Genomic DNA, 19,130 nt, shown 5'->3' with positions numbered 1-19,130 from the left:
CTTCTAATATCAACAAATTTTTCTTCACTTAGAGGTTTTGTAAAGATATCAGCAAGTTGATTTTTTGTGCTTACAAATTCAAGTGTTATGTCACCCTTTTGTCCATGGTCTCTAAGAAAATGATGTCTAATCTCTATATGCTTAGTCCTAGAGTGTTGCATGGGATTTTTTTGATATATTTATGGCACTAGTATTATCACATTTAATATGAACATGCTTAAAAGATAAATCAAAATCACTAAGTGTTTGTTTCATCCAAAGAATTTATGCACAACATAAACTGACTGCTATGTATTCGGCTTCCGTTGTTGACAAAGCTACCGAATTTTGCTTCTTACTATGCCATAAAACAAGTGAGTGTCCTAAGAAATGACAAGTGCCACTAGTGTTTTTTCTTTCAACCCTACAACCAGCAAAATTGGCATCCAAAAAACCAATTAATTCAAATTTATCACTCTTAGGATGCCATAAGCCTATGTCCATCCTTTCAAATATCTGAGAATTCTTTTTACGGCACTTAAGTGAGACTCTTTAGGACAAGATTGAAATCTAGCACACAAGCATACACTATACGTAATGTCGGGTCTACTAGTGGTCAAATCTAGCAAAGGAACCTATCATGCCTCTATACATAGTAGAGTCAATGGGTTTACCTTTCTCATCCTTATCAAGCTTGATGGATGAGCTCATTGGAGTCTTCATTGTTTTGGCTTCTTCCATGTTGAACATTTTGAGAATATCTCTTATATACTTTGCTTGATTGATGGAGGTTCCTTCCTTTAGTTACTTGATTTGAAGTCCAAGGAAGAAGTTGAGTTCTCCCATCATGCTCATTTCAAACTCACTATGCATGCACTTAGAAAATTATTCACAAAGAGAGACATTAGTAGCACCAAAAATGATATCATCAACATATATTTGAACTAAGAGCATATCATTTTCTTTGGTTTTTATGAAAATAGTTGTGCCAAATTTTCCCATTTTAAAACCCTTTTCAAAAGAAATTTACTCAATCTTTCATACCATGCTCTAGGTGCTTGTTTCAAACCATAAAGAGCATTTTTAAGTTTAAAAACATGGTTAGGAAAGTTAAAACTTTGAAAACCGGATGGTTGTTCAACATATACTTTTTCATTTATAAATCTATTTAAAAAACCATTTTTCACATCCATTTGATATAAAACAAAGTCTTTAAAACATGCAAAGGCAAGTAGCATCCTAATGGCTTCCAACCTAGCTACGGGGACAAAGGTTGCTTCATAATCTATCTCTTCTTCTTGATTAAAACCTTGGGCTACCAATATTGCTTTATTTCTAACAATTATATCATTTTCATCTATTTTATTTCTAAAGACCCATCTAGTTCCAATAACACTTTGATTTGAAGGTCTTGGTACTAATTCTCATACTTCACTTCTTTCAAATTTATTTAACTCTTCTTGCATGGCAATCATCCAATTTTCATCATCTAAAGCATCATTTATATTTTTAGACTCAATTTGAGAAATAAAAGTAAGATTATTGCAAATGTTTCTAAGAGATGATCTAGTTCGTACCCCACTAGATGGATTACCTATAATTTGATCTTATGGGTGATTGATGACAAACTTCCAATATTTAGGAAGGTCTTGGTTTGATTCACCTTGCACTTGTTGAGGAGGGGGAAGTGCCAATGGTGATTCTTCTTTCTTGGGATCCTCTCCAATTACTTCTTGTTGGCTTCTATCTTCAATTTGGAATCTTCCCATGGAGGTCTCCAAACCTAAATCATCATTAAAACTCTTTTTTTCTTGGAGAGAATTGTTAGATTCATAAAAAATAACATGGATTGACTCCTCTACAACCATGGTTCTTTTGTTAAATACTCTAAAAGCTTTACTTGAAGTTGAGTAACCAAGGAAAATTCCAACATCCGATTTTACATCAAATTTTCCAAGATTGTCTTTGGTGTTTAATATAAAACATTTGCACACAAAGACTTTGAAATAGCTAATGTTGGGTTTCTTTTTTTTCCAAAACTTATAAGGAGTTTTCTTAAGAATGAGCCTCAATAATATTCTATTTAAAACATAACAAGAAGTGTTAACCGCTTCAGCCCAAAAATATTTTCGTAAATTGTTTTCATTTAGCATCGTTCTAGCCATTTCTTGAAGAGTTCTATTTTTCCTTTCAACTACCCCATTTTGTTGAGGAGTTCTATGAGACAAAAAATTGTGGTTAATTTCATGCTCATTGCAATACTCTTCAAAATCAATATTTTCAAATTCACTTCCATGATCACTTCTTATACAAGTAATTGTAAAACCTTTTTCATTTTGAACCTTATTGCAAAACTTTGAAAACTCATAAAATGCTTCATTTTTTTTACTTAAAAACAAGACCCAAGTGTATCTAGAGAAGTCATCCACAATAACATATGCATAAGACTTTCCTTCAAGGCTTGGTGTCCTAGGGGGACCAAATAAATCCATATGCAACAACTCAAGTGGCCTAAATGTGAAAATGAAGTTTTTATTTTTGAAAGAGTTTTTTATTTGCTTTCCCATTTGACAAGCTTCACAAACTTTGTCTTTTTGAAAATTTATTTTGGGAAGGCCTCTAACAAGTTCATCTTTGTTAAGTTGGGAAATGAGGTCCACGTTAGCATGTCCCAACCTCCTATGCTACAGCCAACTTTGATCATGTATGCTTGAAAAGCATCTATCATGGCCATCATATTTTGAAATATTTATAGCGTAAACATTATCACATTTATGACCTATGAAGATGGTTTTATCATTTTAAATATCCTTGATGATGCAATGAGATGCTTCAAAAATCACTTTAAAACATTTGTCACAAAGTTGACTGATGCTTAAAAGGCTATGTTTTAAACCATCTACTAATAAAACACTTTTAATAAGAGATAATGTGTCATTACCAATGTTGTCTTGATCAATGATTCTTCCTTTTGCATTGTCTCCAAAGGTAACATATCCTCCATTTTTCTTTGTAAGGAAAGCAAACTTGGATTCATTTTCGGTCATGTGTCTTGAGCATCCACTATCCAAGAACCACTTATCCTTCTTTGAACCCTACAATATATACTAGTGTGTCCTTCTCTTCCACAAAAGTTGCAAGTAGTAGAAGGACTTGCACTTTTGGATTCTTTTACAAAATGGTTTTTTAAAATACTTTTGATTTTTTTAAGATTTGAATCCTAACCCTTGTTTGTCAAAAAGATATTTTTGACTAGCTATAATCATTTCAAAAGATTTTTTTTCCACGATAAAATATTGAAAAAGATGAGGTCAACCATTCATTTTTCTTTCTCAAATCTCATTTTCTTTTTCAAAATGAGTTTTAGAAATTTCAACAATTGAAATTTTTTCTTTTACTTCTCCAAGTTCTTTTTCAAGTTGTTGAATTTTCTTTTTAAGAGAAATATTTTTCAAACTAAGTTTTTCAAAATCCTCACACAATTCTTCAAAAACATCATCCATATCTTCATCACTAAAGTTAGAGTTTACCTAATCAAGTTCATCTATTGCCATGAAGCACATGTTTGTCACTTCTTTCTCATTTTCTTCTTAAGAGGATTCTTCACTTTCACTCCAAGTGGCCATCATCGCCTTCTTCATTCTCCTCTTGGATTCACTTTTGTAGAGAGGACAATCATATTTAATGTGTCCCGGTTTCTTGCATTTGAAACACACTAAATCTCTTTTCTCTTCCTATTTTCCTTGTCACCATGAGATGAAGATTCCATTTTAGAAATGTCTCTTCTAGAGGTGAACCTTCTTCCTCTAAACCTTTCACCCCTCATGTATTTGTTGAGCTTTCTTGTGATGAGGGCTAAATCATCATCTTCTTCACTTTGTTTTTCTTCTTCAACTTCTTCTTTTTCCTTAGTCGTGGCTTTGAGAGTTATACTCTTCTTCTTTTTGTCTTCACCTTCTTCTAGCTTCTTTGCCAAATTGATCTCATATGTCATTAATGACCCTATGAGCTCCTCCATAGGTAGCTTGGTCAAGTCTTTTTATTTTTGAATTGCGGTGACCTTTGTATGCCACTTTGATAGGAGTGACCTCAAAATCTTCATCACCTTTTCAGATTCCTTGTAGGTCTTTCCCAATGCTTCAAGACCATTGACAATGTCGGTGAACCTAGTGATCATCTCAACAATAGTCTCATTTTCTTTCATCAAAAACAATTCATAGCTTTAAACAAGTAAATTGATTTTTGACTATTTCATTTGATTTGTTCTTTCATGAGTTATTTCAAGCAATCTCCAAATTTCTTTAGCCGATTTGCATTAACATATTCTATTATATTCATTTCTATCCATAGCGCATTGCAAAGTGAAAACGACATTTGCATTGAATTGAAAATTTCTTCTATCAAGCTCATTCCATTCTTGCTTGGGTTTTGGAACCATGACTCCATCAACTAGTTTTGTAGGAAAAGCTGGGTCATTTTCAATGACGTCTCATACGTCTAAATCGATTGATTGTAAATACCAAGTCATTTTAGTTTTCCAATAAGGATAGTCGGTTCCCATAAAAATGGAGCTCTATTTTTAGCAAAACTTTCAATGTGAGATGAGCTTGATGAAATAGTTATTTCCTCTTAGACGATTAAGTCTTAAATAAGAGGCTTTGCTTTGATACCAATTGAGAAAATAAAGGTTATGCTTAAATGAGAAAAACACGCAAGAGGGAGGTGAATTAGGTTTTTCAAAAACTTTTTCAACATAACAAATTCAAGCACAGTATAATAAAAAATAAAGAGATAGAGTTAGAGAATTCAAACTCGGATTTTATAGTGGTTCGACACTTCCTTGCTTACGTCCAGTCTCCTCAAGCTCCTAACCGAGTGAGGGTTCCACTAACTTGAAGCTTTAACCAAGCGTTTAATCTCTTTTACACTTGGATTCAAGCTCCAATGGGCTCTTACACAATCTCTTCAAGATTCAACTCACTTGAAGGCTTTAACACTCAATTTAACATGAATGAATCCCTCAACCTAGCTCAATGATAGCTCAAATACAAATCAAAGTTAGGATGAATCACAAAGGTGCACTAAAAGATATGCAAGTGAAGATTTAATGCACCAAGGAAGAAATGAAAGCTTTTTAAGGCAAGAACAAGTGGGTAGACAATTAAATGCAGGTGTCCTAAATCTCATAAATGAATTGGAACTCTCTATTTATAGGTTTCTAACCTTGGGAGCCAAGAAAATCAAAAAGCAGCCTCAACCAATCGAGTTGGGGGCCGACTGGTTCACTAGCTGTTGGAGCATTTAATGCTTTGGTAGGTGGTATTTGCTTCAACCAGACTTCGACCGGACCTCAACCGGAGGACGACTAGGAAAAAGAATACCTTAACCGAGAAGGGAAGGCTACTGGAAAAGAGATAGTGTTTTTGCACTCCTCGATCGGGCAAAGGGAATCGGTCAATCGGTACCCTGGCCAGTTGAGCTGGTTGGCTCAATGCCTCAACCGTTTCAAAGTTTTGGCCCTAAAAACTTTTTTTTTTTTTCTATTATTTTCTCTTTTAACACTTAGGCAATGTCTTTAGGTAAATTAATATGTCAATTTTGAAACGTTTTGTCTAAGATGCATTTGATAAAACTCTAGTTTTGATGGAAATAAAACTTTAAAGAATAAACCGAGTTTTTGAAAGATGCATGAAATGATATATAAACCCTAAGTACACCCATGCATTCATCTTACATTTTTTTCTTATGATTAAAGGTCTTCCAAACGTCTTAATCTTGTATCCATTAGGTTCTTTGATGAATTTTCAAATTAATACCTGAGATTCTTTACAATTCAAACCAATTAGTAACTTAACCATGGTTTGTTATCATCAAAACTTGATTAGGAGAACCCTTGGGCTAACAGTCATAATAGTTCCTTAAATGAAACTTGACATAAGTTCTTGGATAGCTAAGATATATCAATCGAACACACAATAGAACGATATGCAACTTAAGGATAATAGAGGTAGTCTTGAAAGGCTAATAGTTTTCTCTTTGTTAGACTACAGACACAAGTTCATGGTGAGACTAAACATAATAGATAGTAAGTTACAGACTCAAGTAGTTTATGTCTCATTATTATTTGCATAGGGTACTAGAATGCAATTGACTCCCTATAGTCTGATGTTGAATCAGCTTCAAAATTGAATTCTTAGGGAGCCAATACTATCTTATAGATCCCAATGGCCCCCGCTCAAGCTCATATACCTTGTTGGTATAGTTTATAAGGGTTGAATTGGCTTTAAGTTCACTTTTGTGCACAACAACATTTTGGTAAGTATGTAGCATTGCATGGGGACAATGTCTTTGGATTAGACTAACTGATTAATTAGTAGGTCTTATCGGGTTAATTAATTAATTAAAATTCATTTTGGGCTAGATTAAGTGACCATTGCCCTTAGTAGGCTCAAGTCACTTAAGCCCAATTGGGAAGTCTATAAATTCCCTTTTAGGGGTTAAGGTTTCCTAAGAGTTGTATTCCACCTCCATAGAGAAGAGAGAGTTCTAACCTCCACTTTCCCAAACTCCTCACTATTTATGTGCTAAGGAATGATGTTGAATCAGAAAATGGAAGATCATGGATCTACAAGACTTCCAACAACATTGATTTGATTCTTCAACACTTGGATTTAAGGTTTGAGAACATCTAAATCTAAAGATTACTACTTTAACCCTAAAGATCAATTTTTTGAAAAATCGATATTTTTATTGTTACTTAAATCTAAGATGTTAACACGTTGTACTTGGAACATCCTCTTACTCCTCCTAATAGGCTAATAATGTCACTACATCAGATTAGATGTCCCCTTGTAGGTATTGTTAGCCATGTCATCACTCCATGGAATCGCCTCACCTAGCTAGAATTTGTCACCGTCCTTTTCAAGTAGTACAAGCATTATTCCCAATCTACCCCTCTAAAGGCCCTATATAAGGATAACAAATACTAAGCAGAAGATAAGTATAATATAAACCTTAAAAACATCACTCATTTCTCCTTCCTTCATTCTTTCTACTCAAAACCTAAGTATTTAACCATCGAAGGGGAATTTTCAAGGTCCCCTATAGTCATCCTTGTGTGGCAAGTTGTCCTCTGCAATCTTGTGGATCTACATTAGAGCTCTATTTCAACCATCTTACTAGTGGTCGAACCTTTCCAATCAATATTGTCTAACACTAACATACAAATTTTAAATTTTCACAATGGACATATTATTCAGTAAAAATCAATCTCAAACCTAAGCTTAACAAACCAATCAATTCATGGGAACAAGTTAAAAAATTTACATGCATTGTTAATTATGAACATGACACATTATTTTCTAACCCTTAACATTAGATCCGTGAAAAAAAATACAAAAATGGTCTTATTTCATTCTTTTATTGTTAAATTCTATGCAAATAAATGCAAAGCTAATGAAATATTATAAAAACCAATTCAACACTAGGGCTGACTTGGTAAAATGGAACCCTCACTATAGGCAAGGTTGAGGAACTTCATTCATGTGCTAAGTCATTGATTTGTTGATTTACTATATCAAAGAAACAACATAAACGCTCATGATTTTGATTTTATATCATATGTTATTATCTAGATATTTATCCAATAATGTTGTTCAAAGAAAAAATAGCATAAATGAATCATTTCATCTTCCTAAGGGGTTTAGTTCCCTCACCCCACTAGTCGAATACTTGCTACATATCATCTCACTACCATGTGCTAATATTTGCAACCTTAAATTGAAGGAAAAAAAAACTATAAATATGTTCTTCCCGATACAAATTAGAGATACTTCATCAAAATAACGCATGTTAGATGCATCCAACATGATTAATAGTGTAGATATCTCAATCGTCCAATGTTTTCATCCAATAGCCAATTTTTCATTGATTTATTAATAATATACCAATATTTTGTCAATTTTTCACACTCAATGTTTTTCTTTTTCTTTTTTTATGTCATATCATCCCAGCCTAACTATTTTTCCTTAAAAAATGTAATGTATTCACTAAACAATTTTGTATCATATGTTACTATCTAGATCTTTCTCTAACAAGACAGTTCAAAGCAACAATACCATAGATGAATCATCTTTCTTAGGGGTTTAGTTCCCTCTCCCCACTAGTCAAATTGATCCAAACTTCACGTGCTACATATCATGTCATTATCATTTGTTACATATCATCTCACTACCATGTGCTAATATTCACAACCTTAAATCCCCCTTTTAAAAAATAACTATAAGCATGTTCTTCCCAATACACATTAAAGTTACTTCATTAAAATATTGCACATTGGACGCATCCAACATGATAAATGGTGTAAATATTTTGATCTACAATTGAGCATATGATCTTAATTAAGTACGAGAATTTATTCACCCATTATTGAGCAAAGTTTACCTTTTTATTATGTGTGCATGTATAATGTGTGTGTGATATATGATATATAATAATCAATTAAAATAAATTTATTATAAATTAATTACTTTTAATTGTTTTATTATACTTTTGTATAATAATTAAATATAAGACAAATATAAACTTATAAATAAAATTATCAATAGTTTTAAATAAATAAAAAATACTTTTGCATATATCATCATTTCTTTAAGATTCTTAAATATATCCAAACTAAATAAACCATCATTTTAATATTAATATGTTTCAAATTATGCATTATTCTTGCCAAATGTTACAAATTTATCATACATACGTTTCTATATATATACTAGTTTTCAATAAATAAATAAAATTTAATGTGTGTATTATTGTTTTTTTAATCATTTTTTTAAAAGTCTTCTTCAATGTTTATATAAGTTTTGATAAGTTTTCATCTTATGATATTTACTAAAATCCAACCATGATATTTTTATCCTTAATTTTAGATACACGCTACACAAGTTTTGAACTTCCTGGCCCCGTTGTCACGTGTGTATTAAACAATAATGACTTTTGTGGATGGCTCCAATCCAATCTAAATCCAACCTGACATGTAGGTAAGATATGGCAATCAATTTTAATACTCAAATTTGAAAGTTTAGGTAACCAATTTTAATAGTTGGATTGGCTTGGCATTGGATTAATAAGAAAATATAAATCCAATCTTAATTCAAATTCAATTCAAGCCAAGGTTCGAGCAACCGGATTCTAATCTAACTCTGGTTTAATAATTTTTATGATATTTATAATCCATATTATCCTCAATAAAAATATTTATTTTATTGGTTTTTTTAGTTTTATTAAAAAAAAATTAAATTGCAATTATACTATGTACTATTTCATGTTATTAGAAAAATAGATAAATTTATTTTTTACTTTTTTATTTTATTTTAAAATGCAATCTTATTTATTATCCAAATTTTAGTATAATGAAAAAGTTAAGAAAAACATTATGAACTGGTTCAATTCAACTCTTTACTAAACCTAATTTTGAGTCATACAACATGATCAATTGGGATCTAACTTGACCAATTTGAGTCTAATCTAATTTAAGGAAAATGAGATTAAATTTTATATGAACTAAACTGCAGTTGAGTTGAATACAGATTGAATTTTTTTTTTTTTTTTTTAATCCAGGTTGATTGGTAGGGAAAGATAATCCTTGGCAAGAAAAAGCTTATTCACTTTCATGTCCATCCATATGTATGCTTTGCATATTCTAATGAATTATGACTTCAGTGCCTTAAGATAATAATAACTTCTATTTATTCTTGATCTTTCATGTCGCATCTTCTGTGGATACAAGTTTTTTAATGCCCCAAAATTTTCTTTTTTATTTTTTTAGTGGCCTGCATTAGGCTTTGCATTTTCTATTCTTCCTACATTATTCTTAACTATTTTACATTTCATTAGTTTTAAGGGAAGCTTCCAATCTCCCCAAATTTTAGGTTTGTCTAACTGTTTGTTTAATACAGATTTTCTTTTGTATTAGTTTTCGGCCCATGGGTAGATGATTCAACCATTCTTAACATTTATTTAGGTATTTTTGGCGTAAAGAAGGCTAGCCCACACTTCCCTATAAAGCCCATTTCCAACATTGAGAACAAGTACCCTTTATGGACTACGTAGTCTTTTCGGGCTGGATCAGACTTGCATTTTCATGATGTAGCCTAGGCCCAAACCCTATAATATTTATAATGGGGATGCTCGGGCCTGGGCTTCAGTGCTTGCCTGCGGGCCTGAGCCCAAGCTTACCTGCTATTAGGGCTGAGATTTTGCATGGATCTCAAGCTCTATATTTCCCTTCTTATACTTCTTCCTCTTGTGAAAAGGATCCAAGTCCATGACTTCGAAAACCCTATGAGAGAGATCGAATCATCCTCCACAAGCAAGATGTGTTACTAGAAGAAATCTCCCTCACAGTTGCAACGCACGCCCATTGTTAAGCTACAGTTTGCCATAACTTCGGATTTTGATAGTGTCTGTTTAAAAAGAACACAAAACTACTATGATCATACCTATGGTCCTTGGCTTAAAATAAAATGGAGCAAGGGCAAACACAAGCCATGAAGACAAGTTGTTAAAGAGATCTACAATCTGTCTTTATACTCACAGTTTCATTGGTAAGTGTCAACTAATCAAACAAATGTTCATTGCCTTCATCAGCCATTTTCCTTGTTTTGATTTCATATATAAAAGGAGGGAGGAAAATCAGTATGGTCCAATGGGAGGAACCAAAGAAGCCAAATCGGCACAAGATCCATGCCATTGAAGAGAAAACAACTGCTCCTATGAAGATGCTTGCAACAATTCCTTGATATCATATCCTTGAAGCTACAAGTGCAACCAACCAGAAGTACTTTTAGCACTTATTACCAAAATTAGGCACAGAACATTAATCACTACTTGAAGATCTTGCAATTGCTAATCCTTAAAGATTAAGGCTGCATATGTACAAATATATGAAAAAAAAAAAGTAGATGTAGGAAGAATGGCTAAAGGGATACCACGCAAATATACAGGAGGTAATTCTTCAAGGCCATGTTATAAATTATAGAAAATAAAAAAGAATTGTCTCAGCTGTGCCAATCCATGAAATGTTTTTGGATGTTTCATTCTAGGGGATTGTGCAAAATACAGCGTTAGTAGTTATGAAATCTCCTAAAAGAGGTCATTAGATCAACCATACCCATTGCAAAATAAAAATGAATAAAGTTTCTGTGATGGGTTAAAAGACATCATATCATATGTCTGCTAATAGGCATGGTAAGAGCAATGCATGTGAATAAGGAATCTGAAAGCAATACCACAAAGGCATATATCATAATAATGGTGTATAGTAGCAAAAATGTCATGAGTTGAAGGCAAAGAATGAGTTCTTGAATTATGCACATCATAAATTTTGTCCTCTCGAGAAGTAAATAAATTACCTGAAGAAAAGTGAGCAGCAAGATTACTCCAGAGTTCCACGTAGCATGTATTGTGATTGGGGTTAGAAGATTGCGAGTTTGAGCGTATGAAAATCCCAAAGCAGTCCCTATATGGATCATGAAGTTCTGTTGGTTTCTTCAAGTGGATGGAAATGTTTTGAAATCACTGGAACACTTTGATCACATTTTCAAGACTTACAATGCAATCAAGGAAATCTCATGTTTCAGCTCTAAGTAAAAAAACTCAACACAGAAAGCAAATACATGCTATGCTAAAAATATTGTTAAATATTAGTACGCATGACTGGTCAGTTCCACTCAATCTGCAGAATGAATAGGTAACTGGATGTGAGTTACAGTGCTTTGCCCTAAAATTCCTTCCTCCATATAATTTCAGACACAGTTTATACAAAGTTTAGTTATGGAGGTTTTGTTTTAAATTTCTGTCTCCACTTCTCACCTTTATCTTGTTAACATGCCTCATTTCCTTTGAAACAATTTGTCATTGTCTTTTTCAATTTTTATTTAATTATCCACTGAAACTTGGGTAAAACTAAATAATGCTTATAAGTACAGAGATACCTAGCACAAACAGTTGAGGAAACTCGCTAGGAGTGAGATGAGCAAGTGCAAATACAGCAGCACTAATAAGAACAGAAACTGGTGTAGGAACCCTGCAAAAAATTCAGGAAAAGAGACCATTGGTAATTTTATAAACATTTGTTAGATTATAGGAAATATGTTATGGGAAAATCAACCTAAAACAATTACAACTAGCAACTCACTTATCCTCAATGCAGAGACATTAAGATGGGACAGAATTATATAAAAATGACATTTGATGTCAAATTCTTGAGAAATTGGATGCCATGTTTTGCAAATGAGATATCCAAACAATATATATGGTTCAGAAGTTTATAGGAAAGCATTTTAGATATTAAATAAAGGCATAGAAGAAAGTGCAGACTATTTTGCATAAACCAAAAAGATAACCTGCAACACTCAACCTAAATTGACTCCTCTGCTATACCTTATCCCAATTATTTGCAGTTGATTACCAGATTGCTGTTCTGCCTTTCTACTTGATAAAGTTACTAATACTTAAAGGGAGCTTCCGGTAATATATCAAAGTGTTTTAAAATTATGAAAACCAATAGGGCTAAAGCGGAGAATATCTACGCAGATAGTATTAGAATCAATCTACAATGGGAAATGTGCAAAGTTAGGCCACCTTGTAAGCCATGTTTTAGGACAAGAATGGTGTTCCTATATGATGATTAATGTGATGTTATACATCACCTAAGAAGGAGAAGTTCCTAACTCTTATAAGGAGTGACTCATCTCATATGTGTAGACACATTTAAAGACTATGAAGATTAGCAGATTTACAATAAACTATATCTACACAGGTTGTGATGATAGTATCAAAGTCAATCATCAATAAAAAATGCATGGAGTTTGGCATACGAGCCACAAGATAAAACAAGAATGCCATGCCTACATGGGAGGGTGTAAATATGACGTTCCACACAAGAAGTTCTTGGTACTTAAAAGGGTCAACTCCTCTAATATATGCAGAAACATTTTAAAGCCATGAAAGTTAGGATATAAAGTGGACAATATTCCACATGGGCTGTGACAGCACAACAATCAGTACCATAAAGCAAGGTCAGCCATTGCAACCACCCATATTATGTGTTTCTCATTTAATTGGTGTGTGCGTCCATCTATCTATCATTCATATATGTATATATATGTATGTGTGCGTGTCTATATTTATATATAAATATATATATATAAACCAACCACATAACCTTAAGAGCACTTTCGGCACTTTCTACATCCTGCTCTAAATCTATTTTATTTTTTCTGATTTTTTTTCTTATAGGTCTCATTTCAATTTTTATTACATGGCAACGGTTAAACTCATGGTGCTAAAGACAAAAAAAAAGCTTCAGCAATCCCAATTTAAAAGTTTAAAGACCATAAGTCAATAGAATCTGGCAGATTTTTTTAGTTTTCATGTTTCTCAGTCCTTCCACAAAATAACGCGATTACAAATAAAACATATCACATAATGTGTTTCGAGCAGCATGCAAAAAAAAAAATTAATGGTTAATTTTACGATAGTTGTTAAAAACTTACATTACACAATACAATACAATGATATAATACGTTTTTTCTATGAAAATCGATAAAAAATGGAATCCATATCTTATTTTAATGTGTATCTTACAATACACAATACAATAGATGATATTATGATATACAATACATACATCTTCAACTATTTTCTATAATTTTTTAAAAAAATCAATTTTTTTTTTTTTTTGGTTAAAAGAATTTATTATGTTAATTGTTTAAAATATACTAAAAGATTAAAAATTGATCATAAAAATGAGAAATAGGTAAAATAATTTCATATGAAAAGCTACATTCTTGTTGTTGGATGCTATATTAGAAGTCAAGTCAGTTTATCTTTATAATGAATATTGGAAATTTTTCATTCGAATAATTTAAATGTTGACAATGAAAATAATGATGATTGGTGAATAAAAATTTTTCTTAATATATTAGTTTTTTTTTTTAATTTCATTTTAGTGAAAAAGGATTAACGATGAACCTAAAAAACTTATATATATATATATATATATAACAACACAATAAGTGCATATGCCTATAGAATTTGGAACTAAAAATTGAAGAAGCTTATTTTTGTAGATTATGCGATGAATCTATCTATAAAGTTATATTTTGTTAATTTGAACTTATCAAAATTTTAATATTTAATGTTTTCATATGATACAATATAGTTTAACTCTTTACATTTTACTATCTTCCATAAAATTAGTAATATATTACTCTATAATTTATACTTTCAATAGATATTCATGCAAATACATATTTTTTCTATTTATTTTTAACTTTATAAAAAAACTTGCAATACACATTATAGAAAAATAGAAAAACGATACATGATACATGTTACGAGTTAAAGACTATGAATTTTACTCCTAAAACAAATGATACAGAACAAAACGAAGTTCTAATTTTCACAAAACATAGCACTAAAAGAAACTTCACAATTCAAAAATAGAAAGAAGAACAATACCACTTGGTTAGGGAGACCATAAAAAACCCTCGAAATACAGTCTCCTCAAGAAGTGGAGCAAGGACACCTGTGATGCCAACGAGGCAGGCAGTGCTATAAGACAAATAAAATTAATTAATTCACTAGTTCAATCCTAAAGACTCAAATTTGGTCGAAGTGTAATGGTCAAAGTTTGCAAAATAAGAGTGAGTTTAATAGTGTTTTTAGTGGAAGTATTTTCTCTAGAAGTGTTTTTAAGAGAATCATTTATCAAGTGTTTCTCCAGATAACATTATAAGTAATTTTTTAGATTTTTAAAAAAAAAATTCTAAATTTTTTCAAACATCTAATTTTTTTCAAAACCACTTTTTACGCTAAAATTGCTTCCTACAATCACACACAAACGAACTCTAAAGGCCTGTTTGGTAATTGTTTTCGAAAACAATTATGAAAAACAGTTTTTTAGAACAGTTTTTAAAAACTATTTTCTGACGTTTTGTAGAACAAAAGTCTATTTGAAAACCTAAAATGTTTTTAACCTATTTTGAAATATGTTTTAAAAATAAATTTTATGTCTAGTATTTTATTTTTAATCATTCTACATGTTTGTATAATCATTGTTTATAACAACCCTTAACAAACAAGTGAAAACAGTAGAAATGGAAAACAGTTTTTGGTTATCAAACATGTTTTCCTGATTATTTGTTTTGGAGATCAGAAAACTGTTCTCAAAAACAGTTGTCAATCAAGCCCTAAGTTTCCCTAACCATTAGGAAAATTTTACAGCTACAACATTATAAGCAAATTTTTTTGTTGAAAATACCTAATACTTGAAGATCCAATCAACGGAAGCAAACGAACTAGAGCATCAGTCTGCAACCAAAATTACAAAAAATTTTAAAAGGATCCCTCGGATAGAGAGCACAAAAGAAAAAAATATATATAAACATTCATAATGATATGTCATAAAGAACAACCATGATGCTACCTTGTCATTCTACAGTAAACCTGGACAAGTAAACCTACAGCTACTGAACAATGCATTACTCTCTTCAACTATATGATTACAGTTACCTCAGCCAAATTCACTATTCATTCACACACTCAAGTATGCATGTGACTGAAACCCATTTAGAAGATTTATGGCTTCATAAATGACACCAAAGAAAAAGGACAGACTAGTTGTATGATCATAAATTATGGTACAGGAATGAAAGAGATCTATCTTGCTCCTCTATATCTAGTACCATCATCACGATTAAAAAGTTGACCACACACAGTCCTAGATGAAAAGTTGCTTCAGTAACTTAAAATGAACAAAGATTATCAACTATGTTTGTAATCAGTTTCTAACCTCTCTCTCTGGGGTCTCACCACTAAACAAGGACATTGCCGCTCCTGTTAAAGCAATAGCAATTATGGCACCAAAAAGCCCAATTCCTGCCCACAAGAGCCACCCTTTCTGCAGACTGAAAGGTTCCCTCAAATCTGAAACAATATATCATTTAATATTACATCAACAAATTTGGTTGTGGATAAAACCTGGACATTGACTGAGAGCAAATAAAACACCTATCTTGAGTGCCCTTTATAATTTAAATTTGATAATTGCTTCCTTGAGTACTTATAAAAGATGAATTTTCATACCATTTCCTTGGGGATAGACCTTTTTCTTTTTCTAAATAACAGGGAATCCACCTCAACGGAGAGGCATTTATCCTAAATGTCGAAAAAGCAAACCCTAGGTTGATATGGGCCTACCCCTCAACCCTACTCCACTTAAATACTAGGAAGCTCAAACCCAAGACCTTTGGTTCATTGCCAGAGGTTACTAGTGCTAAGCTACACTCTTGGGGCTCCTTGAGGACAGACTTTCCTAAAGAACATGGGCATTAAGTAAAGACAAGGAACCATCAAAAGTGCAAACATAGAAGAAGAAAGCTTGTTTTTGCATGCATGATAAAGTAATAAGTTTTATATGATTCATACCATAGCGAAAGAAGTCATCGGGAAGTGGTTGGAATGTGTTAGTAATACCATATATAACTCCAAGTACAACTGCAGTTGTAATGCTGCCACATTAATAAGTAACAAAGTTACATCCATTTCAAACTTAAAAACAATCACCAACATAAACTCAAGGAAATATCAAAAAGAAATCCTTCAAGGTGTTTATAAGAAAATGTGAAAAGGAAACGCATATTCTCCATTCCCCTGTAAGGCATCAAGTTATTCAGTTGTTCCCAAGCATCTCTTCTACCACATACAATGGGTGCAGTCTCCAATCCACAATGCCCTTGCGGGCAAAAATGGAACAGTATCAAATCCCAGAATGTTAAATATTTAGCAGCACTTATGAGTATCACATTTCTTGTCTTTCAGTAAGCTAAACACTCCTAATATTGAAACAACTGTGGACTGTTTATAAACTTAAAATTCCTTCTAGGAAAAATTTTCAAGTGATTTTGCATCTTGTCTCCCCTAAACAATCCCACCAAGTAAAATTTTAACCCCAATTCAAGGATAACAATACACACCCCTGATCCACAAACAATATTTCTGCCTTCTCATCTAAGCTCAATTCGCCAATTTGAAGCCCTAGGTAGGGCACAGCTGCTGCCTCGACCAATCCTGTCAAAACAAAACTGCCTCAAAAAGTTAAATTTCACATTATTAACAGCACGCTATTCCACAAACAATTCCCAATCCAACATACTTTCATTTCATATTCACCTTAATCCGCAAGCAAACGAGGTTAGAGAAACTGTTTGCCACTCCCAAGGCACGTCCCATCGCCTTAGGACTTCCTGCAATACAAGGTAAATATACAGTGCCTTCCCATCAATTAATCATTATCACCCGTTTGGTTGTCAAGAAAATGAAGGGGAAAAAAAAGATTGAAAGCAAAAACGCTGAACCTCACCCAATCTTTGTTTCAGATTTTTGTGGGTTTTATAATTCATAACAAGAATCGATTTTGAAGCTTAAAAACCAAACCTTTCCCGGGAAATTGGCGCCAGAATCTTCTTTGGAACTGTCAAAGCAAATTGAAGAATGTCGTCTCCGAAATGGGGAGCATGGTAAAGGCGGATATGAGAACCGCTGAGAAAAGTTACGGTTTGGTTTGAGAAGAAAGGCATAGGTTGGGTTTGAGAAAGCCGATAGGGAGGACTGAGCAAGTGATGAAAATATGACTGAAACCATTGCTCCAATTATTGAGATTGGTGATTATAATCTGCTTTTACAATTTTTGGTTAAGGGGCTTACTGTGAAGAGAGCGTGAGACTGTGAGGCGAGGACTGTGACCTCACGATCTCTCCCTCAGTACTGTAGAAGATAAGGCAAGTGCCCAACGTGGGCGAGGATGGGAGAATTATGTTATGAGGTAAGATGGGTCTCATAATTGGGCCAACACCGTCGTATTCCTTATATTTGAGTCCAAGTCCTCTTATCCTTTATATTTGAACCCAAACCTAAGAGGGAAATAAAAATTGAGTAGAAGGATTTTATTTTTAAAATTTTTTTAAAATACTATTAATTATGAAAAAGAAAAAATCAATCAATTTCCTATTTCTCTCTCTTTTCATTTACCTCATCTTTCTCTCACATTATTTGGTAGGATCATGTAGATTGATTCAAATGTAAGGAGGTGACACTATTTTCACCATTTATTTTTCTCCCAAAAATCATGTCCAACAAATTGAATATTGGAAATTAATGATTAAAAATGATTGTTATCAAATGCCTTTTTTAAGTAAATATTTTGTAAACTCCTTATAAAATATTATTTCTTTTTCAAACTTACAAAATATATAATAAATATTTTTTAAGCACCCTAGAAAATATTTTTTTTTTGTTACTTACAAAATCATATATATATTGTACATTATTTCTTATTTATATTAAACAATATTTAAAAACCTCATAAAATATTATTATTCTTTTTTATCTAACTTACAAATTATATAGACAATTATTTATATATCTTTAAAGTTACAGACAATTATTTGAATAATTTTTCTGTTTTATGGACATTGCATAGATATTGTCTTAATCGATTATTTGTAACATGACCATCTTTTAGTTAATGGTGATAATTGATTTTTAATTAAATAATTATTATAATTTAATAATTTAAAAAATATTAAAATACCCTTCTAAATCTGAAATTGATGTGGAATGTTCTTCATCCTTGGCAAAGGGAAATGAGCAAACGAGTTTTTAAAAATCAATTGCATTCCTTCGAGGAAGGTAACCTTGTATACCCTTATACAATTAGTATATTTACCTTATACACTTAGTATAAATACTTTGTACACCTACACAAATTTCATAAACCTAGAATGCAATGAGTGTATATTGGTGGGTTAACCATGTTTACATTGTCATGGCTAAGGGAAAAGGGGAAAAAATGAACATAATTTATGTTTCCATTCATCATTAGTGAGGTAGCTAATCGAATGAATATGTACAAGATCAAAAAAATGAATGGGATGAGTGTCATCAAGCAATGTGTCTTGTGGAATGTCCCATATCCTTGGTAAAAGGAAATAAGCAAGGAGTTTTTGAAAATCAATTGAATTCCTTCAAGGAAAGTAACATTGTATATCATTGTATAGTTAGTACATTTACCTTGTACACTTAGTGTA

At 32.1% G+C, this 19,130-nt stretch overlaps 1 protein-coding gene across 1 annotated transcript; it reads right to left on the bottom strand.

Moving 5' to 3' along the window:
- Positions 1-10,469: 10,469 nt before the first annotated feature.
- LOC117924619 lies at positions 10,470-17,853 on the bottom strand. Its single transcript, XM_034843300.1, has 10 exons — positions 17,479-17,853; positions 17,215-17,288; positions 17,019-17,126; positions 16,471-16,553; positions 15,836-15,969; positions 15,305-15,354; positions 14,503-14,595; positions 11,973-12,064; positions 11,391-11,497; positions 10,470-10,794 (listed from the first exon to the last, which is right to left on the bottom strand). Exons 1-10 carry the CDS (start codon positions 17,683-17,685, stop codon positions 10,750-10,752), a joined length of 993 nt encoding a protein of 330 aa, XP_034699191.1. The 5' UTR covers positions 17,686-17,853; the 3' UTR covers positions 10,470-10,749.
- Between the last annotated feature and the right edge of the window lie 1,277 nt (positions 17,854-19,130).

The sequence above is a fragment of the Vitis riparia genome, chromosome 1, assembly GCF_004353265.1.
Source record: "Vitis riparia cultivar Riparia Gloire de Montpellier isolate 1030 chromosome 1, EGFV_Vit.rip_1.0, whole genome shotgun sequence".
In the NCBI taxonomy this organism is placed as follows: Eukaryota; Viridiplantae; Streptophyta; class Magnoliopsida; order Vitales; family Vitaceae; genus Vitis; species Vitis riparia.
Note: the sequence above shows the minus strand (reverse complement) of the source record. Positions and strands in the feature narration are given on the sequence as shown.